The sequence below is a fragment of the Carcharhinus amblyrhynchos genome, chromosome 1 (assembly GCF_965287045.1).
Source record: "Carcharhinus amblyrhynchos chromosome 1, sCarAmb.v2.hapA, whole genome shotgun sequence".
NCBI classification, from domain to species: domain Eukaryota; kingdom Metazoa; phylum Chordata; class Chondrichthyes; order Carcharhiniformes; family Carcharhinidae; genus Carcharhinus; species Carcharhinus amblyrhynchos.
The window spans coordinates 14713532-14737193 of NC_137324.1; the positions used below are offsets into that span (position 1 = coordinate 14713532).

General features: G+C 40.2%; 1 protein-coding gene across 3 annotated transcripts in view; it reads right to left on the bottom strand.

The window, feature by feature from the left end:
- Positions 1-23662, bottom strand: part of dnaaf9 (dynein axonemal assembly factor 9) — a 172253-nt gene that overhangs the window by 28745 nt on the left and 119846 nt on the right. For all 3 annotated transcript variants that reach the window (XM_080194312.1, XM_080194221.1, XM_080194405.1), the window contains 6 exons: positions 20912-21070; positions 14814-14939; positions 6671-6708; positions 3991-4126; positions 2286-2372; positions 1837-1943 (listed from right to left, as the gene is read on the bottom strand). In XM_080194312.1, coding sequence (XP_080050438.1) covers positions 1837-1943; positions 2286-2372; positions 3991-4126; positions 6671-6708; positions 14814-14939; positions 20912-21070 — 653 coding nt within the window. The remainder of the gene's footprint in view (positions 1-1836; positions 1944-2285; positions 2373-3990; positions 4127-6670; positions 6709-14813; positions 14940-20911; positions 21071-23662) is intronic.

Consider the following 23662-nt stretch of genomic DNA (forward strand, 5'->3'; position numbering starts at 1 on the left):
CAAATCACACGGAAGCATTTCTGCATCCTCCCCTCCTCATCCTCTCATTCAACTTTGTATAAACTGCAAATTTGGAGATAATACATTCAGTTCCCTCTTCCAAATCAATATATAATGTGAACAGGTGGGGTCCTAAGCCTACTAGTCACTGACTCCCAATAGGAAAAGAACCCATTTATGCCAACTCTTTGCTTCCTATCTGTTAACTGTCTCTAGACATTACCTGTAATCCAACATGCTTTAACTTTACACAGTATTCAATTATGTGAGACCTTGCAAGTCTAACTCAACCACCTCAGTCAACTCTACTAGTACATCCTCAAAATACTCCAATATATTCGTCAAGCATGATCCCCCTTTTGTTAATCCATGCTGACTTTGGCTGATTATACCATTGCTTTCCAAATGTTGAGAGGACACTAACAACTTCCCCAATACTAACGTCAGACTCGCTGGTCTTTGGTTCTGTTTTCTCTCTACTTCCCTTTTTAAATCGTGGACTTGCATTAGCTCCCCTCCAATCTGTAAGGACCAGTCCAGAGTCCAAAATTTTTTTGAAAATAACGACCAATGGATCTACTTTCTCCAGGGCCACTTCCCACATACTCTGGGATAAAGGTTATCAGGATCTGAAATTTAGCCATCTTCAATTCTATCAATCCTCAAAACCATTTCTCTGATATCCTTCAGCTCCTCACCAAAACTTATTTTGCTCAGCACTTCTGGCACAATTAGATTTCCAACTAATCCATTCTTAGTGTACAACACCCAATCCAAGATGGCCTGCTCCTTTGTTGGTTCCTCAACATACTATTCCAGAAAACCATCACATATGCATTCCAGAAATTCCTCCTGTTTTGTATGGTGACTAATTTGACTCACCCAATCTACATGCAAATTAAAGTTGTCCACACACACACATTTCAGATTTCCTATCTAATGCTTTTCCCAACACTATAGTTTGGTGGAAACATACCAGCCCATTTTGTCCCTTGTTGTTTCTTAACTTGACCTATACAGATTCCACATCATCTGTGCTAATATCTTGCCTCAATATCGTATCTATATCATCTTTAATCAAGAATGCAACTCCATCACACTTTCCTTTCTATCTGTCTCTCCTAAATACTGAGTGTTTAGTTCCCATCCTTGGTGACCTTGGAGCCACGTCTCCATAATGCCAACTACATCATAACATAATTGATTTTAAAAAAACAAAAAGGAGTACGAATTAAGTATATAAATTTAAAAAAAGACCGATTTAAAAGAAACATGAGAAAGGCTTAAGAAAGAAGAATAGCAGATTTCATCTCGACAATGACTGGGGAACAGCCAAGTGGGTCTGCAGTTGAGAGGAAGGAACAGAAAGGTGAAAATCAATCTCATGTATTCATATAATGCTTTCACTTTAAAGAAATACCCTAAACACACTTTATAGGTGAAAACTTTACACAGCCAAAGGAAGATATTAGAATGGGTGATCAAAAGTTTGATTAAAGATGATAAGTTTTAATGAATCGTAAAGGAGGAAAAAGACGAGGAGAGGTTAAGGGAGGGAATTCCTAAGCTCAGAGAACATATCCATAGAATCCTATAGTGCAGAAAGAGGCCATTCAGTTCATCGAGTCTGCACCAACTCTCCCAAAGAGCATTTCATCCAGGTCCACACTCCTGAAAAGCTCAATCTTTTTTTTTCAGTAATACTCTAGTTTTGTTCTATCAAATAACTAGTAGTTCCATTCAATTGTAACATTCACAGTATCAAACTCTATCAGATTTGAACTCAACACTAATGGAAGAATGTCACTTATATTTTATCATAATATTAAAATTTACCTTTGCACTTTGTCACAAATCGAGCCTTTTCAAGTGGACGGTTGAACCTAATGCAGATCTGAGTCATTTGTGGGAATACTGATCCTGATCTGAATTTGCCATTCCACCTGAATAAAACGTAAAGTTATGCAATATTTCCAAATACCCATTAAAATTAAGTGTCCTAAAAAAAATTCCCTACCAATTTTTCATTTTCATGCTGCACACAAGGTACAAGGTACACTGGTATCAGTAATGAGATATCCCACCATTACTTTCATTTGTGAATTAGAGAATCTGATCATCTGTATGCCTTATTTATGATAATTTGAAAAAAGCAATACAAAATAAAAGTTAATTTTCAGCTAGAAATTTCAGACTATGTAATTTTACATCTTCAGTTTGATATTTCTTAAAGTGCTCACAGTCAAGAACCATGTTATAGCACTGGACTTTTATCTCTTGCTTACCAGCCAGGAAACATCAAATAACGTGCTCTCAACATCAACGGCTCTGAAAAACTGCTTTCAGATAGAATCATTTCAACATCAGCATTCCTATATTTTGGGAAAACAAAAAAAGGGTTAAAAAAGAGATTTTTGAAGAAAGTAATGTGTGCTCTTTTCGACACTTGACAGACAAGTCATGCAGGACAGTTTTATTCGGTCTGGAAATTAAAGGTAAGCCTCATACATTCTAATTTAATGATAATAATATTCTTTCCTAAATTATTATATTCCTTAGATCAGAATTTTACCGGCATGCCTGCCCCGGCTCGTAAGATCGTGCCCGAGACCGACAAGAGAATGCCATTCGGCGAGTCTCTCCTGCCCTGATTTCAGGCAGATGCGCCAGTAAAATCAGGGACTGAACATCTACAATTAAATTTATTCCACCATCCTTTGTTTAGACGCATATTGTATCTTTCATGTACATATTATTGACAAAAACATTAACAAGTTTACAAATCATACTTTTCAGGTAGTATTTAATGGAGGCAACATGGATTTTGCCCACTAGCTCATCAACCCGATGGTGTATCTGAACATATCAAGTACACTTAGGCACCTGACAGTACAGAAGCAAGCCTTCCCCAGGATCAACAATCCTGAGAGAGTAAGCCCACCATTGAAGAGCTGACAGCTCTGCGGAAACGCTGCGTCATCAGTGGCAGTAGTTGCTGCGGTTATAACTCCCAGCTGAATTACAGAATCCCTACAGTGCAGAAGGAAGCCATTTTGCCCATCGACTCTGCACCAACCACAATACCACCCAGGCCCTAGCCCCATAACCCACATATTTACCCTGCTTGAGCCCCTGAAACTAAGGGGCAATTTAGCATGGCCAACCTAACCCACACATCTTTGACTGTGGGAGGAAACCCATGCAGACTCTGCACAGGCTGTAACCTGAGGCCAGGCTGAACCTGAGTCCTTGGCACTGTGATACAGCAATGCTAACCACTGTGCCACCATGCTGCCTCAAATAGGCATATCTGAATGACCATAGGGTGAAAATTCCAGGGTAAGGGGGAATAGGATATCAACAGCAAAGGCAAGGGGGTGGTTCTTAGGGTTTCCCCCTTCCTGATGTAGAGTCCCTCGATCGACCACTGAGTGCCTTTGAATGAGGATCCTCACCCCGGGAGCTGCAAGCAAACATGCCAGAATTTGCTCGTCATGCTCCCTGCATGGCCTGCCCAATGCCTGCCATTCAGTTAATGCCAATGGTGTTGGGATGAGGCTATTAAATGGGCATTGTCAACTTAAGGGTCTCAGTTAGTACAGAAGCAAGAAGGTCGTAGGCTGCCCATGGGCTTTTCTGATACAGACTTTATCAGGGGTGGCGGCAGTAAGGTGGTAGTGTCCACAACTGACACGTTACCACCCAATTAAATACCCTTGCCACCACCAAACTCACCACAGCAAAGGACATTAATTTCTTCCCTTCATTTGGGACACGAGATTGGAGAGAGATTCTGAATTTGTCATAGAAATGTCTAACTGAGTTTTACTGCTAAAGTTGCAAGATACTTTTGTTTCAAATTAACTTTATAGATTATTTTAAAATATATAGAGAGCTAGTTTGTTATTACTCACTGGGTACGCCTTTTGAATGAACAGCAAATTCAAAAACATTGGTATTTCAGCTGCAAAGTATAAAAAAATTGAATACCTGGTCACTGCTCCCTTTTCTGCAAGAATGAATGCAATGCTGGGATTTGCTACACGAATCAACTTCTGTAAGTGTACCAAAAGCGGATGTCTTTGCTCAGTAGTCAAGCTTGTAAAAACAACATTACTGACCAAGCCTGGAAAAAAGGAACAAGAAATTTAATGACTAAATATTAAATGAAAATGTTTATTTTTATGCTAATTGGTTTCACTTAATATTTGCATTGCCATGGTGTTTGATTTTGATTTATTACTGTCACATGTATTAATTAACAGTTAAAAGTATTGTTTCTGTGTAATATTATTTACAGATTTTATTTGTAAAGAAGTGTTTAATTATACAGTTGTATTTAAGAGAACTTCGTTATAATTTGTTTTAGTTATTTGACATTTTACTTTTTCTCAGTACACACCACAATTCAAAAGGTTTCAATAAAAACATAGCAATGAGAAGCAGGGCCATTCGGCCCTTTGAGCCTGCTCTGCCATTCATTCTGATCGTGGCTGATCATCAAATTCAATATGCTGATCCCGTTTCCCTCCACCCCACACCATATCCCTTGATTCCTTTAGCTCCAAAGACCTATATTTAATTTCTTCTTAAAATCAGATAACGTTCTGGCCTCAACTGCATTCTGCAGTAGTGAATTCCACACGTTCACCACTCACGGTGAAGAAATCTTTTCTCACCTCAGTTCTAAAAGGGTTCCCCCCGCCACCCTCAAACTATGACCCATAGTTCCGTACTCACCCATCATAGGGTCGATTCAGAAAGAATGTTCCCAGTTAGAATTTTATGAGTCTCTATGAGATCCCCTCTCATTCTTCTAAATTCTAGTGAATACAAACCTAACTGCCTTCCTGTTACGTGAGACTTTGTCGAAAGCCTTCTGAAAGGCTAAAGAAACCACATCCACATGTTCTCCTTGGTCAACTCTACTAGTTACATCCATAAAAAATTTCAATGGGTTCATCAAGCATGATTTCACTTTTGTAAATCCATGCTGACTTTGTCTGATTATACCACTGTCGAGTTATGAAATCCTTGATAATGGTCTTTAGCAACTTCCCCAATATCGACATCAGGCTCACTGATCTACAGTTTCCTTTTTCTCTCTACCTTCTTTTTGAATAGTGGGCTTACATTAGCTATCCTCCAATCTGTGGAAACCATTCCAGAATCCAAAGAGTTTGGGAAAATAACCACCAAACACCCATGGATCTACTATTTCCAATGGTTTAACCACCGACAATTGAATTTCATGTTTTCCTTAGTGGCATTCTAGGTATGCCTCACTTTAAGACAGTAAGACCAGAAGATCCCCAAATTCTACTTGCTGACTTAAATTATCTAAGGTTTAATAAGATTGTTATGTTTGACAACTGTCATTAATTACAGTAAAATCGAGAAATGAAGGGAATCAAGCAAGCTGGGATGGCCTGTTTGTTAAAAATTAAAGGGAATTCAAGGTTGTTTTACAGGGAAGAAGGTGCAAGGTGTTTATGCCTGCAGATAATGACCAATGCATTTGTGCTGATGATGATTAGTTAAGTCTCCAAAGTCCAGTAAGGTGTTAGGCTTTAAACATTCTAATTTATTTTCCAGAAATAATTAAGTTGGGAACCTAAAGGTACAAAGCCTACGTGATTCACGTTGCTATGAAGGGGGGTGGGGGGTATTCAAAGGAAGCCATCATAGGATTGACTTACAAGGCATCTTCTTAATATAATCAGTGAACCTCACACTGTCAATCTGCAAGAATCCGAGGAGAGACAGAGACAGCAATAGTTTACATGAAAGATACTGAGTAGGAGCTCACACTTGGATTGAAGAGGAAGGGTTTGTGAAGATTGAAACAAGGCTGGAGGATTTACATAGCTTTGTTAGAGGAATAAATCTCCAGGTTAACCCTCAATGTAAAAGCTAATTCAGGATTAGAAGTTATCCAGCAGAAGGGAAGCAAGCCCTCAGGAGCTAAGGATTATTCTGAACTGATAAGTGGAGAATAATTTCTACAGTTCAGAGTGCATGTTGTCTAATTAAATAGTGTTTACATAATGTTACATATAGTTTATATTACAGTGAAAGCCTTAAACCCCCATTGTGCAATTCCTTCAAGTTAGCCTACAGGGATTGTAACATTAATAGGAGCAACAACAGTTCAATCAGTATATAAATTCTCTTCGTGTACCGGAGTAGACAGGAGTGCCCCCCCATCCCCCCCTCCACAATTTCTTCACGCAATTTCAAAGCATGCGCACGAACACTATGTAAGAACAGAACTGAGATCTGTGATAAAATCGCAGTAAAAGTGAAAAGTCGCGCTAACAGCTGAATCAGTGTACCATGAAGAATCCAGGCTTAATCTATGCACTGCTTGCTAATGTTATGAGAATGAAAATCAATAAATACAACTGGAAATTAACTTCAAATCTTCTAATCTTGAATGCATCAAAAATACCACTCAATGCTTAGGTAGTGACTTTCAAAAGATGCTGTTAAACCAAAATAAAAAACGGGAAAGTGTGAACATGCACTCATTATTTGAACAAAATCACACAAAATTCTACCAATATCAGCAGTAATTGTGAAAAGAGGGCAGAATAGTGAAAGGAGGACAGGATATCAAAAGGGAAATTATTTTCCGCATCATACAGCCTTGTGTATCAATCTTGCATACCTTGAGAGCACTGATCCAAAAGCTTGGGGAAAAATAGCCTGCAAAAAAAAGACTGGTATTAAGCAACAAAACTGATATTTGGAAAAATGTGTTAATAATATGCTTCTCAGTGAAGCATCATACAAAATAATCTGTAAATTGACTTACAAACATGAAACAGTTTGTTGTCTTTACAACTCACATAAGTTCAAGGTCATTATGTTCTAAACAAGCTCACACTCCAGTCTGCTATCACATTCCATTTACTGCATTGTAAAAAGTCTTGATACCAGCACCACAAATATATATACCTTATGTGGTAGTACTGGAAACCTCAAACAATTGCAACAAATAGCTACAAGTTTGCATTTTAACAAGTGCAATAACTATACAACATTCTGGCAAACTAAAAATATTAAGCTTAAACCAAGAATGATCATTTTGGAGGGCAAAAACACCACGAACCAATCACCTTGCTAAAATAAAAATGGATTTGCTCAGAATTAAAACTTTTATTAGTACAGGATTTTTTTTCAAAAAATGCCCACTGTTTGTGAAATGTGAAAGCGGCATTAAGGGAAAATCACATTTCGCCAAACAGTACAGAATTAACTAAAATATTTGAATGTTGATAAGAAAACAAAATCCACTTATGACTAAAGAGCTAGAGCAAACTGCAGAAAGAATGTAGATAATTGATTCAGAGAAAAGGAAGCAGCAAATCAAGAAGGAATGTACGAGTGAAATGTACTGAATTTAGGAGTAGGAATTTCCAGCCGCGCTCACCCCAAGACTAGAAAACCCCTCCAGAGGTCAACAGACCTTTGCATGGTCCTGTTCCACCTGCTGCAATTCGTGCGGTAGGCAGGACGGGAAAATTTTGCCCATCTGACAACTGAAGAGTTTCACTGATGAAATTTGATTCCTAAATGGATATTTTGAATTATAATGGTCAAAACCTGGCAGAAAACTGTCACTTTCACAAATTGGGACAAGTTGCTTCCAGTTCCAGAAAGCTGAAAAGTAGTAGTTTGAGTAATATAAGAACTAATATTTGTTCAGGATTAACAAGGCTGCATTTTCAGATATCAACAGCCCATCAGCACTCCTGTGGCATCAATTGACATGAGTATGTCAGTCAAGTTCCGAACATAAATTAGTGCAAAATTTTCAGTTATGTAGATGAATTGCCATTCACTCTGAACTCAAGCCTTTTGGGACATTTGAGCTAAACAGATTAAAAAATACAAAGATTAGGCTCAGTTGGAAAAATCCCTGCTTATGAGTCAAGCCAGAATCATGAGTACATAATCCAGGTCTTACACTCCAGTGCAGTACCAACAGGAATCTGCACTGCTTGGATGGGATGTTAAAGTGAGGACCTGCTTACCAGTGGAAAAAACACAATTTTAAAAAGTTCTCCCAAAAGTCAATATTTTTCTTGAAACACTTAACCAGAAACAGATCAATTGCCATTTGAGAGATCTTGGCCTAAATAAATTGTTGACACACAGTGATGAAGAAAAGGGAAAAAGGAAAGGAAAAAAAACTTGTATTTATATAGTATTCTTCATGACTGTCAGACAAATCAAAGCACTTTATAGCCAATTAAACACTTCCTGCAGTGCAGTCACTATTCTATTGCAAGAAACACTGCAGCTAATTTGCACATTGCAAACTCTCAGAAAGCAATATTAGCGAGAGACAAACTGTTCTTTGTGATGCTGCTTGGGGAATAAATATTGGTCAGGACACTGGGGAAAACTTCCCACTCTTTGAATTAGTGCCCTGGGGTCTTTTGCAACCACTCCAAAAGTGCAATACTCCCTCATTACTGTACTGGGGTGTTGGCCTTGATTTTTATATGCAAGGCCTGGCGTGTGAAGTAGGAATTAACACCCTGTGACTCAAGGTGATAGTGCTACCAACTGAACCTTAAAGGACTGGAGAGCATTAGACTTAGAGGGGTGAGACCATGAAGGGAACTGAACAGAGAGGAGAGCTTTAAACTGGAGGCATTGTGGATTGGGAGTCAAAGCAGATCAACCAATAAAGGGGCGATGAGTGCTTGGGACTCCAAAAATATTGAGGTTGGCCAAAAGAGCTTTGGAATTTAAAAAATGATTAGCATTTATAGTGCTCTTTATGACCACAGAACAACGTAAAACACTTTTACAGGCGATGATGTACTTGCTTTTTCCTAAGCATAGTCACTGTTGCAATGTTGGAGATGGTAAAGACAGGACTGCTGATTTCAGAACAAGACATGGGTAGAGAAAGAGTGGCGATACTTTGGAGGCAAAGTAGGCAGGCTTGTTGCAGGGGAAAGGAGATTGGAAGTTCAGCTTGAATTCAAAAATGACACCATGGTTCAAACCAAGGCAGCAATCAGGAAGAAGGATGAAGATAGTGATAGTGCCATCATGGAGCTTTAATGGTGTGGGTCAAAGATAACTGCTTCAGTCTGACCAATATTTAACTGGAGGAAGCTGATGTTTATCCAAGGTTGGATATTGACCACACAGTTTGCCAATACCAAGGCAGCAGGGGTAGACCTGGGTGTTGTCAATGTATATTGTGGATCATTACCCAATATTTTCTGAAAATAACATTAAGGGGTAGCATCTGGATGAGGAAGACAAAGTAGTCAAAGGTAGATCCTTGGAGAACACCAGAAGTGCAGCAGGAAGAAAAATCATTGCTCAGGATGTTCTAGTTATTGTTGACTGAACCTTAAAAGGAATCCATTGATTTGGATCGCTTTAAAATATTGGGTATACACTGGGAAAATTCTGTGCTGCAGACTTTTATGGTCTGGGGTAATTCTACTGGTTTAGCAGCTCAACATTACCTGTATCCTAAACAAAAAAAACCTTCTCAAGAAGAGTTTGGAAATTTAAGGCAATTTTCAGTCAATTCAGTTATTGAAACGCTGAAACTTTCCAACAGTTCTTCACACCACAGTTACAACAAGTGAATAAATATAATCACATTTATACCCAACATAAAAATATTATATTTCAAGATAGTAATTTCATTAAGTGTCTTAACTGAAAGCAACTCAAATTTATATAGCAACTTTAATGCCATAAGAGATCAACCTGGATTGAGGTGACGAGTAGATTACAGCAAGGATCAGTTGTTCATGTTTTTAATTTTCGGCTACATTAGTCTCTTTTGTTCATGTTGTACACATAATTTTTGAGTATTTGGAGTGACACCCATAGCAACTCAATTTCATTCTACTACAGGGAACAATCATCTCACTGACCTGCAAAATACTACATACAAACTGAGTAATAACGAGTTGGAGATATGGTGCTATATAAGGAAGCAAAGTTTGAACATCTGCAAACAGAAGATAAGAGAGGAGAAAACAATGTAACAGGTCGAATGAGGTATAGAGCTAATTAGGAAACCAGGCCTCATGAAAGGATTTGAGATTTGAAAACTCAACAGACTAGATTCTTTGACTGTTTTACTTGTATAAATTGACAGTGGAATCCCAGTGATGTCTCGCCATGATTTCCAAAATTAATCTAAACTGTATTTTTTGTGCTGTGGAGAGCATAAACAAATCCAATGAAAACTCTCTTCTCTGATGGCAATCCAGTGACCCCTGCTGGAAAGTAGGTGTATGGATATCAACTGAGGGTAGCATTGGGCTTGGATATGAATGCCCCCAAGTTCAAACCACCTGCTAATATTCAAGATCTGAGTTGTCATGTAAATAACAGAAGTTTACAGAAACAGACAAGTATGATGCTAGAACCCAAGGAACTGTACCCATCAAGAGTCAGGATCTTCAAATAGGAAAGGGAATAAAGGATGAGCATAAAAGTAGGATTAATCACTTGTCTTTGCCTGGGAGAAAAAAAGCGGGGAGCGGGGGCGCTGTTTCAGGCAACTTGCACCAGCAAGGTCCTGACAGCTCTCTCTTTTCCGTCAGGTCTCTGCTATTGCGCATGCATAGCATCAGAGACTTGCAAATGCGCACTACCTCTGCAGGGTTTTGGCCGTGTTAAGCCCCACCCCACATGCTTCTGCAGCAAGCAACAGGTTTGCTGATATTTTTGCAGGCAGGCTGAGTATGGGTGGGGGGCCCTGTAAACACGCCCAAAAGTCAGACCCGAAACTCTCCCAGTTTCAAGCCCGCTCAGTACTTCAAGTAAAATCACCCCCAATTCTTGTGATCTTACTTTTCCTTCGTTCCAACAATAAACATTTTTAAAAAAGCTTTTTTTATATGATAAAGATGTGTGCTCATCATATGTATCAGAATTTGGCTTTTTGTTTTAATTAGTTCTTTAAAACTGCAATGCTTGAACTACACTGGACATTGGCAACCTGCAGGTTTCAAAGCCACATGAAGTTTTTTAATATCTCATTTGCAGCAACCTTTTCCATTTGAATTGCATTAATATGAAAAAACCTTTAATAAAGTTAAAAAAAAGCATGCTTTTACTGGGAGGGTAAAAAGTTAATATTACCCTGCACTTTACAGTTTCAAGTGATTATTTAAACAAGAATCATCATGTCTAAAACTTGAAATGGTACAATCATACCATGGTTATAGATAATGCCTTTGGTTCAAATTTTAAAGTTGTAACTATAATTGTTTCTATTATAGGTGAGACAATATTAATGTTTTATTAACTTTTTATTAAAAATGTCACACTGATAGTCAAAAAATGCCTCAATTTTTAACATCCAGTTAAATATGTTAAGTTGATTTTACTGGTAATTAAAATAAAAAAGATCAAAATTCTATAACTCAATTAGTTCTTCACTCTTACCAGTAAAAATGTTGCCAACCCTGAACTATGTTTGAAATGTAATTTTGTAGCAATGTTCTGGCGCTCCATTCTTACATTTCAAAAACCTGAAATGTCAGTGTCTTTTTATAATTTTTATCTGCTTCATCATACAGATATAATTTATGACCCTCTACAATGCTGCACCGTACCCTTTCAATTGAATGTACACAATCTAATTTTTTTGGAACAAGCTGCTTACTTTGCAGTTTTTGTTGACCCTATGCATGTCTTCAAGAGAAATGGGCTGGCCCTTCGCTGGGTTCAAGGAAAATTCTTACCACAGGTATGTATTTATCAGTTAACACGAGCATGATTCAATATTGTTATCTGGACAAGTTGAGAGATAAATTTTACTGCATTGTTTCCCTTTTTGGCTCTATGTAATTCTTCTATTTTTTGGGGGATAGGAAACGTCTGTTAAATGATGCTCTAAAAAAGAATGTAAATGAGGGGGCCATGAGTGTTAATGAGCCACGTAATCTTTTTCTCCCAATTTTCACATGCTTGCAATCTTTCCCCTTCCTCCCAAAGTATATCAATATTAAATTTCATTTCAACTTGTTCTTGATGCTCAATTTCAAATTATCTGTGATTTTTTAAAAAAGAAAAACAACGGCTGTAAAACCCTGGCCACCACTACAAGTGATGTAGAATTTGGCATTCAGCCAAATCTTCATTCTCTGCAGTGGGGTCAAAGAATCCTGCCAACATCAATGATGAATGACTTAAAATCTAAAATTACTACAAAGAGTTTAGCCAGGATGGGGCAGACTGCAGTCTGGACTGTACAGCATAATGGTGATGTGGTGGCACCGTGGTTAGCATTGCTGCCCTATGGCGCTACAGACCCAGGTTTGATTCTAGGTTTGGGTCACTGTGTGGAGTTTGCACATTCTCCCCATTCTGGGATTTCCTCCAGGTGCTCCGGTTTCCCCCCCTCAGTCCAAAGAAGTGTGGATTAAGTGGATTGACGATGCTAAATTGCCCCTTCGTGTCACGGGGGATTAGAAGGGTAAACGCATGGGGTTATGGGTATAGACCTGGGTGGGATTGTGGTCAGTGCAGACTCGATGGGTTGAATCGCCGCCTCCTGCAACGTAGGATTCTATGATTCTATATCTGCTGCCCAAAAAAAAAAATCAGTGATCATCCAGGACAAAAGCTTTTCTACTAAGACGGTAAAATTTAGAAATATTTCACAGCCAAACTGAAATAATCACATAAAAGAGACCAGACATCTTCTATATCTACATGTAAATAATAAGTGAGCAGTAAAATATGGGGTAGGACAAAAGTAGTGATATGTGTATCAAGATGCAGGGCAAGGTTCAGATACTTAACAAGTATTTTGTATTGATGTTTACTAAGAAAGAGGATGCTAACAAAGCATCGTAAAAGCAGAGATGGTAGAGGTAATGGATGAGGTGATAACTGATTCTGATGTGATTAAGGTCAGAAACTCCCGGTGGATCAAGTTCTGAACCTTGAATTTGGCTAGGATAAGCATGATGTATTTCACCTGAGGTACAATTCATATGACCCGCTGGGACCTTTTACCAAACAAAATTTATTCAGGAACATACTTACAAAAAATAAACAAAACCACAACCATGAATAACTCATAGCAAAGATATCTAAGATGTTCCAACCAAACCAATCGCATTGACCAGAAACTGAACTGAACCAGGTGTATAAATATTGTGGCTACAAGAGCAGGTCATAAACTGGAAATTTTGCAGCAAGTAATTCACCTCCCGAGTTTACAAAGTCTGTTCGCCATTTACAAAACACAACTCAGGAGTTTGATTGAATTCTCTCCACTTGTCTGGATGAGTACAGTTCTAACAACCCTTGAAAAGCTAGACAGCATCCAGGACAAAACAGCCAACTTGATTGGCAACCATCCACCAGTCTAAACATTCATGCCGGATGCACACTGGCAGCAGTGTGCACTATCTACAAAGTGCACTGCAACAGTTTGTCAAACCTCCTTTAACAGCACCTGCAACCTCTACTTCACAGAAGGACAAGGGCAGCAGGTGCATGGTCTGCAAATTCCCCTCAAAACCAACTCGACTTGGAATTATATCACGTTCCTTCGGTCATTGGATTGAAATCTTGAAACTCCATTCCTGACAGTACCTACACCACATGGATGGACTGCAGCAGTTCAAGAAAACAGCTCACCACCACCTTCTTAAATGTTAAATGGGCAACAGTATACCAATTGTTGGGAACTCATCGCTATGTTAAATGCAACACTAGGGAAGTGACCAGTTTGGCTCAGCTTTTTTATTTACGGGATATGAGCACTGCTGGCTGGGCCAGCATTTATTGTCCATCCCCAATGGCCCTCCATTTCAGAGGGCATTTTTTAAAAAGAGTCAATTATATTGCTATGGCTCTGGAATCACACGGAAGCCAGACCGGGTAAGACGGCTGATTTCCTTTCCTAAAGGACATTAGTGAACTAGATAGATTTTAACATCAATCAACAAGGGTTTCATGGTCATCATTAAACTTGTAAATCCAAATTTTATTGAATTCAAATTTCACATCTGCCATGGTGGGATTCGAACCCATATCCCCAGAGAATTGCCAGGGTCTCTGGATTACTAGTTCAGTGACAATATCACTATGCCACTGCTTCTCTTCAGATAGCTGCCTAGGAAAAAGACTGAGATCGTGGCAAGGGAACCAAGTTTTTAATCAGGTATTCAATCTTCTGCCTTACTTGCGTTTAACTGGAAGAAATTTCTGCTCATCAGCTCTGAATGTCAAACAGTCTGACAACAGAGATGATGAAAGGTTCAAGAGAAGTTTTGAGGTATACTCAAGCATTATTAACGTACATGTTGAAACTAACACTTTTCAGATCGTCTCTCCAACAGGCAGCTGAGAAGCAGGGGAAGTCAGAGCTAAATCTTTATGAAGTAATATTGAAGGTATAGGAAGGAAGGCACTCAAGAGGCAATTCTCTGGTTACGAATAGAAAAGCAAAAGCAAAAAACAGTGCAAGAGCTGGAGATCTGAAATCTAAAGAGAAATGATGAAAATACTTAGCAATTTGACGTCAGCTGTGGAGAATTTCAGCTTATTAACAGATCACATCTTAGCACTCAACTTGCTTTTAAATAGATTAGCCTCAATTAGCCAAAATCAGTGGTTGAAAATCTGATCCTTGATCTTACAATTGAAATGAATCTTGCATTTAAGCACATTAAACCTGCATATGCATAATGGTTTTAGATCAATATGGATGGTTAGTGTCAATTTAGTAAAGGCGAGCAGAAGGAAAAATTCCAAGTTTTTCAATTTAAAATATTGAGCAAGCACTTTAAGGGCACCTGTGTTCCATGGTCGAGCACTGTGGGTCAACACATGCAGTGATAGCACCAATGATGAACGCAGACTGAACTTCAGGGTCTGGATGCATCTGGATAGCCTGCACAACATCAATAACATCAGTATATCTAGGAAAAAAACAAAGTATGTGTATGAATTAAAAATTAGTTACAGAGCAGCAGCAACATTTCATTGAAGATTCCAAGAAAAAGCTAAAACAGCCTCAAACACTGGTCATTGTGTGGTAGAGCCTTTTAATTTGAACAATTATACATTCTAATTGAAGCACTTCATTGGAAGAACAATCTAAGCATTTAAACCATTTAATCACCCTCTAAAATGAACTGCAGGCACACCATGCTTCAAATGTCCTTTGCACTTTTGAACAGCTGAATAAAAAATTAACTCACCTGGATTAAGCATGTATAGATCAGAGAGTCAGAGGTTTACAGCATGGAAACAACCTCTTCAGCCCAACTTTTCCGGGCCGCTCTCTTTTTTTTTAAAACCCCTAAGCTAATCCCAATTGCCCACATTTGGCCCATATCCCTCGATACCCATCTTATTCATGTAACTATCTAAATGCTTTTTAAAAGACAAAATTGAACCCACCTCGACTTCTACCTCTGGCAGCTCGTTCCAGACACTCACCACCCTCCATGAAAAAATTGCCCCTCTGGACACTTTTGTATCTCTCCCCTCTCACCTAAAACCTATGCCCTCTAGTTTCAGACTCCTTGACTTTTGGGAAAAGATATTGACTATCTAGTTGATCTGTGCCCCTCATTATTTTAAGACCTCTATAAAATCACCTCTCAACCTTCTAACACTCCAGAGAAAAGAAGTCCCAGTCTATCCAGCCTCTCCTTGTAACTCAATCCAACAAATCCCAGTAACATCCCAGTAAACCTTTCCTGCACTCCTTCTAGTTTAATAATAGAACATAGAACATAACAGCGCGGAACAGGCCCTTCGGCCCACAATGTTGCGCCGACCAGTCTTATTTTTAAAAAAAAACACTGACCCACTAATCTAAACCAATCCTTTTTCGTCCATAAACCTATCCACCAATCTCTTAAACGCCCCCAAACTAGGCGCATTTACAACTGCAGCAGGCAGGGCATTCCAGTCCCTCACCACCCTCTGGGTAAAGAACCTACCCCTGACATCCGTCCTATAACTACCCCCCCTTAATTTAAAGCCATGCCCCCTCGTGCTAGCTTTCTCCATCCGAGGAAACAGGCTATCACCATCCACCCTATCTAAACCTCTAATCATCTTATATGTTTCTATAACATCCCCTCTTAGCCGCCTTCTTTCCAGTGAAAACAACCCCAAATCCCTCAGTCTCTCCTCATAGGACCTCCCCTGCATACCAGGCAACATCCTAGTAAACCTCCTCTGCACCCTCTCCAAAGCCTCCACATCCTTCCTGTAATGTGGGGACCAGAACTGCACACAGTACTCCAAGTGCGGCCGCACCAGAGTTGTGTACAGTTGCAACATGACGCTGCGACTCCTAAATTCAATCCCCCTACCAATAAACGCCAAGACACCGTACGCCTTCTTAACAACCTTATCTACTTGATTCCCAACTTTCAGGGATCTATGTACACATACACCTAGATCCCTCTGCTCCTCCACTCTATTCAAAGTCCTCCCGTTAGCCCTATACTCAACACATCTGTTATTCCTACCGAAATGGATTACCTCACACTTCTCCGCATTAAACTCCATCCGCCACCTCGCGGCCCAGCTCTGCAACCTGTCCAAGTCACCCTGCAAACTTCGACACCCTTCCTCACAATCTACCACACCTCCGACTTTGGTGTCATCAGCAAACTTACTAATCCACCCAACTACTTCTCTTTTTCCCCATCCATTGACACTTCCCATTGTCTCGGCAAAGCAGCCTAATTAAGGACCCCACACACCCCGGACATTCTCTCTTCCACCTTGTTCCATTGGGAAAAAGATGCAGAAGTCTGCGGTCACGTACCAACTGACTCAAGAACAGCTTCTTCCCTGCTGCCGTCAGACTTCTGAATGGACTTACCTTGCATTAAGCTGAGGATGTAGAAGGGTGGATTAGTAAATTTGCAGATGACACTAAAGTCAGAGGAGTTGTAGACAGTGCGGATGGATGTTACAGTTTGCAGAGGGACATAGATAAGCTGCAGAGCTGGGCTGGGTGGTGGCAAATGGAGCTTAATGCAGAAAAGTGTGAGGTGATTCACTTTGGAAGGAGTAACAGGATTACACAGTATTGGGCTAATGGAAAGACTCTTGGTAATGTGGATGAGCAGAGAGATCTCGGTGTACATGTACGTAGATCCCCGAAAGTTGGCATGCAGGTTGATAGGGTTGTTAAGAAGGCATATGGTGTGTTAGCTTTTATTGGTACAGGGATTGAGTTTTGGAGCTGGGAGATCATGTTGCAGCTGCACAAAATTCTGGTGCGGCTGCACTTGGAATATTGTGTACAGTTCTGATCACTGCATTATAAGGAAGATGTGGAAGCATTGGAAAGGGTGCAGAGGAGATTTACCAGGATATGGTGGGAAGGTCTTATGAGCAAAGGCTGAGGGACTTGAGGTTGTTTTTGTTAGAAAGAAGGTGGTTACGAGGTGACCTAATTGAGGCATACAATATGATCAGAGGATTAGTTAGGGTGGACAGTGAGAGCCTTTTTCCTCGGATGGTGATGGCTAACATGAGGGGACATAACTTTAAATTGAGGGGTGATAAATATAGGACAGATGTCAGAGGTAGGTTCTTTACTCAGAGGATAGTAAAGGTGTAGAATGCCCTGCCTGCAGCAGTGGTGGACTCGCCAACTTTAAGGGCTTCAAATGGTCACTGGATAGACATATGGATAATATTGAAATAGTTTAGGTTAGAGGGTCATTAGATTGTTGCAGGATTGTAGATTGTTGCAGATTGTAGGACTAGGGAGCACAGCCTCAAGATAAAGGGGGGGGCGGTTTAGAACAGAGTTGAGGAGGAACTTCTTCACTCAAAGGGTGGTGAATCTCTGGAATTCTCTGCCCGTTGAAGTGGTGGAGGCTGCCTCGCTAAATATTTTTAAGACGCAGGTTGATGGGTTTTTGATAAGAGAGGGGATTAAGGGTTATGGGGAGAGGGCGGGAAAGTGGAACTGAGCCACGACAGATCAGCCATGATCTTATTGAATGGCGGGGCAGGCTCGAAGGGCCAGATGGCCTACTCCTGCTCCTATTTCTTATGTTCTTATGTTGCGCCGACCAGTGGAACCATCGAGGGCTGAAGGGCCTGTACTGCGCTGTAATGTTCTATGTTCTAAATAACAGTGGACCCAGCGCTGATCCCTGAGGCACATCACAGGCCTCCAATTTGAAAAACAACTCTCTACAACCACCCTATGGCTTCTGTCAAGAAGCCAATTTTGTATCCATTTAGAAACCTCACCCTGGATCCGGTGAGATTTAACCTTATACAACAACCTACCATGCGATACCTTGTCAAAGGCCTTGCTAAAGTCCACGTAAACAATAGCAACTGCACTGTCCTCAACTAACTCTTGTTACCCCTTCAAAAAACTCAAATTTGTGAGACATAATTTTCCACTCAAAGCCATGATGACTGTCCCTAATTAGTCCTTGCATCTCTAAATGCCTGTAGATCCTATCTCTCAAAATACCTTCCAACAATTTACCCACCACATATGAGAGACTCATTGGCCTGTAGTTTCCAGGCTTTTACCTGCAGCCCTTTTTAAACAAAGGGTACAACATTTGCCAATCTTCAGGCACCTCGGCTGTGACTATTGATGATTCAAATATCTCGGCTAAGGGACCCGGAATTTCCTCCCTAATCTCCCTTGATAGAAGATTGATAGGTCTTGATAGAAGATTTCAAAACCATACATAAACAAAGCAAAAATAATCCCAGACATTCTCTCTTACACCTTCTTCTGGTAGGAAAAAGATACAGAAGTCTGAGGTCACGTACCAACTGACTCAAAAACCGCTTCTTCCCTGTTGCTGTCAAAACTTTTGAATGGACCTACCTTGCACTAAGTTGATCTTTCTCTACACCCTAGCTATGATTGTAACACTACACTCTGCACTCTCTCCTTTCCTTCTCTATAAACAGTTGCTTTGTCTGTACAGCACAAAAAAAACCTTTTCCTAATACTAATACACGTGACAATAATAAAACAAATCAAATTCAAATCAAAAACATTGAAATGGAAGTCAAAATTATCACCCAAAATGGTGACAGCTTTCTCTGATAACTGGAATTTTCCTTCTTTACTAATTCCATTTTCTACATTTTTTCCCCCATTTTTAACTAAATTAAATTTCCTTACCTTCTTATAAAATTTTAACTGAGTCCTCATTCATACACAAGAGAACAGTAAGAATGTTTGCAATCTCTGCCCTCTCATCACTACGAGAATGCCAGAAGGGATGGGGAAGTTTTGCTCCTGCCCCTCTAAATAGAATCATGGAATAATTAATAGTATAGGAAGCCACACAGCCCATCCTATCTGAGCTGAATCCCTGTAAGAGCAATCAGCTAATCACACTATCCTGTCCTTGTCCAAAGCCCTCTTTAGTGAGGATTGACCTCACACAAGTCAAGTGGGTCAGGTGTTAGAATGTAACCAATGATAACATTGGATCTGTTATGATGTAACCAATGGTAACATGCTGCAAGGGTCAGCTAGATAATGTAATCAATAACAAAATGATGTGGTTAGCTGACCAACTAACTCAGTATAAATAAGCAGATGGGAGTGGTGGGGAGCTTGTATGGCCTAGGGCGTTGGAGTAATTAAGTTTCTTTATTAAACATTTTTCTTTGATTAAATTTCTGAAGTTTTTTTTATTGCTTGCAACTGAAGAATTCCTTCTGCTGGATGAACAAGATACATGGCTAGATTAGAGGATGTTTAAAGTCCCATTGCCTGCAGTAAAACAAGCTGCAACCAGTTCTAAATGAACTCTTCAAGTAACAGCAACACAAAAATATCGATAACAGCAAGAAAGGTTTTTAATATCTTTCCTAAGGCATTAACAACTTGATGTGGCGCTGATGCATGTCCTCCAGCACCTTTCCCAAATGATCTAATGCATAAGCTTTAACAACGAGCATCTATAAGGATATTAACTAGAGTCCAACTCTGTTGTCACCTGATTTGCTGGAGTTGAATCCTGACTGATATTCATTTCCAAACCACCAATTCATCCAATGAACATCAGCTATCTTTGTATCAAAGGGTTAAGAGAACAAGAAACCTTCTTAATTTGTACAACTCAGTTAACATATAAATTCAGGTCAATTGGGAGTTGGCAGAGATACTGAAGTTAGTTTGAGAGTTTTAAATTACTTTTCTAGGAATTCCTGATGGTCAGATAGGGAAAGCCACGGGCCACGATTTTCTGATACCATTGTGCTGGACTGAGATTTGGCTAAGCGCCAAATTCTCCATCCTCACTGCAGCTACAGCAGGGCATGAATGGCAGGCAAGATTATTCCTTAATAGCTCTCCAGCCCACAGACTAACAGAACAGAATTTCCCAGTTTTGAGTTCAAATTTGAGTCTTTCAGCTATGTCAACATTTGGGATACAACAACTCGTCTCTGGACCTACGCCAACTGCTTTCTTGGTGTCCTGCTGGAAAGTCTACCAGCAAACAACTCAGGCAAATCTTGAATTAAGTGAGCGACAATCTTCTCTTAGGTTCTATAGTCTATGAAGAAAGCCAGTAAGTAGTACCCAAACAAGCATTAAAAATTTCCATATTATGATATATTATTAAAACTACTCTTGAATCTTAGTCCAAAAAAATTAGACAAAAAAGAATAAAATGCATTAAAAATAAATCATTCTTAACTTTCAACAATCTATTTTCTATCTTCTTAAATTTAATTAAGTAATTTAGTTAATCTTCCCTAGATGGGACAGACAAATGGCAAACTTTTCTTACAATTCTTGATGTTCTTGAACTAACTACAAAGGTGTTAAATGTCACATCTTGATGTTTCTTGCCTTTGACTTGGTGTGTAGAACTCACATGCAAAGCACATCCTAACGACTCTGAATTACACTCACCCTGGAGTAACAATCAGTAGCCTCAACTTCTTTCTGGAGTACACAGATTGACGAACAGTCCTATTACGCTGTGCTTCAAGAACATTTGAAAGATAACGGTGGATTTGCCCAACATTGAATGGCTCACAGTTATCTGGCATCTGACGGTAAACTAACCACCTATAATGAAAGGAGACCACAATTAGTTGCAAGAAGAGACACTGCTAACAAAACTTTTCATCCTTCATTTAACAATAATTTTCCAACATAACAGGGGAACAACAATTCATACTGTATGGGATGAGTGTTGATTCGTTGGCAGGTGACTGGTGGAGATAGATTGTAGAAGGATAGATTAGTAAATTCGCTGACGACACCAAAGTTGGAGGATGGATTTTACAGTTTGCAGAGGGACATAGATAAGCTGCAGAGCTGGGCTGAGAGGTAGCAAATGAAATTTAATACGGAAAATTATGAGGTGATTCACTTTGGTAAGAGTAACAGGAGTACAGAATATAGGGCTAATGGAAGGACTCTTGGTAGTGTTGACGAGCAGAGAGATCTCGGGGTACATGTGCATAGCTCCCTGAAAGTTGGCACCCAGGTTGATAGGGTTGTTAAGAAGGCGTACGGTGTGTTAGCTTTTATTGGTAGAGAGATTGAATTTCGGAGCCGTGAGGTCATGTTACAACTGTACAAAACTCTGGTGCGGCCACACTTGGAGTGCTGCATACGGTTCTGGTCGCCACATTATAAGAAAGATGTGGAGGCATTGGCATGGGTGCAGAGGTGGTTTACCAGGATGTTGCCTGGTACAGTGGGAAGGTCTTATGAGGAAAGGCTGAGGGACATAAGAACATAAGAACATAAGAAATAGGAGCAGGAGCAGGCCATCCGGCCCCTCGAGCCTGCCCCGCCATTCAATAAGATCATGGCTGATCTGTCGTGGCTCAGTTCCACTTTCCCGCCCTCTCCCCATAACCCTTAATCCCTTCTCTTATCAAAAACCCATCAACCCGCTTCTTAAAAATATTTAGCGAGGCAGCCTCCACCACTTCAACGGGCAGAGAATTCCAGAGATTCACCACCCTTTGAGTGAAGAAGTTCCTCCTCAACTCCGTTCTGAACCGCCCCCCCTTTATCTTGAGGCTGTGCCCCCTAAGTCCTACTGTCTTTTTTGAGCGGGAAGAGTCTTTCCACCTCTATCCTATCCATCCCATTCATCATCTTATACGTCTCAATGAGATCTCCCCTCATTCTTCTAAACTCTAACGAGTACAAGCCTAGTTTATTCAGCCTCTCCTCATAGCTCAACCCCCTCAACTCCGGTATCAGCCTAGTAAACCTCCTCTGCACTCCCTCCAAGGCCAAAATATCCTTGCGCAGGTGCGGCGCCCAAAACTGCACACAGTACTCCAGCTGCGGCCTCACCAATGCCCTATACAGCTGCAGCAAGACCTCCCTACTTTTATATTCAATCCCCCTCGCTATGAAGGCCAGCATCCCATTCGCCTTCCTGACCACCTGCTGCACCTGCAGGCTGGGTTTTTGCGACTCATGCACAAGGACCCCGAGGTCCCTCTGCACCGTCGCCTGCTGCAGTTTTTCGCCACGTAAGTAATAGTCCTTCCTACCATTCTTCCTACCAAAGTGGACCACCTCACACTTGCCAACATTAAATTCCATTTGCCATTTCCTGGCCCATTCGCCCAGCCTATCTAGATCCTTCTGCAGACTCTCCACACCCTCCGCACAATTTGCCTTTCCCCCAATCTTGGTGTCATTAGAGAGAAGAAGGATACGAGTTGACCTAACTGAGGCATACAAGATGATCAAAGGATTGGACAGGGTGGACAGTGAGAGCCTTTTTCCTCGGATGATGATAGCTAACACGAGGGACATATCTTTAAATTAAGGGGTGGTAATTATAGGATGGATGTCAGAGGTAGGTTCTTCACTCAGAGGGTAGTAAGGGCATGGAATGCCCTGCCTGCAGCAGTTGTGGACTCGCCAACTTTAAGGGCATTCAAATGGTCAGTGGATAGGCATATGGATAACATTGGAGTAGTTTAGGTTAGAGTCATTAGATTGGTTCCACTGGTCGGCGCAACATAGAGGGCCAAAGGGCCTGTACTGCACTGTTATGTTCTATATTGCCACAGAGAATACAGCATGCAACAATTAACAGCCGAGCTTTTCAAATTCAATGCTGGGTCCTCTGCTATTTGTGATTTTTATCAATGACTTGGAAATCCTCTGTTTGAACAGAGGAGAGTATGATAAGATGAGGGCGGAATTGGCGAATGAAGATCGGGGGTGCAGATTGGTTGGTAGGACGGCTGAGGAACAGTGGAAGATTTTTAAAGAGATCTTTTTCGGTACTCAGCAGAAATATATTCCAATAGTAAAGAAGGACTGTAAGAGAAGAAATAACCAGCCATGGTTATCAAAGGAAATAGTATTAAATTAAAAGCTGATGCGTTCAGAGCAGCTAAAAATAGTGGGCAATTGGAAGATTGGGAAAGATTAAAAAAAAACAAAGAATGACTAAGAAAGCGATAAAGAAAGGAAAGGTAGAGTATGAAGCTAAACTAGCTCTAAATATAAAAAATGCTAGTAAAAGTGTTTACAAATATATAAAGAGGAGACTGGCTAGAGTGAATGTTGGACCCTTGGAGGACGAGAGGGGGGATTTAGCGGTGGGTAAGAAGGAAATGACTGAGGCTTTAAATAAGATTTTTGTGTCAGTCTTCACGGAGGAGGACACAAATA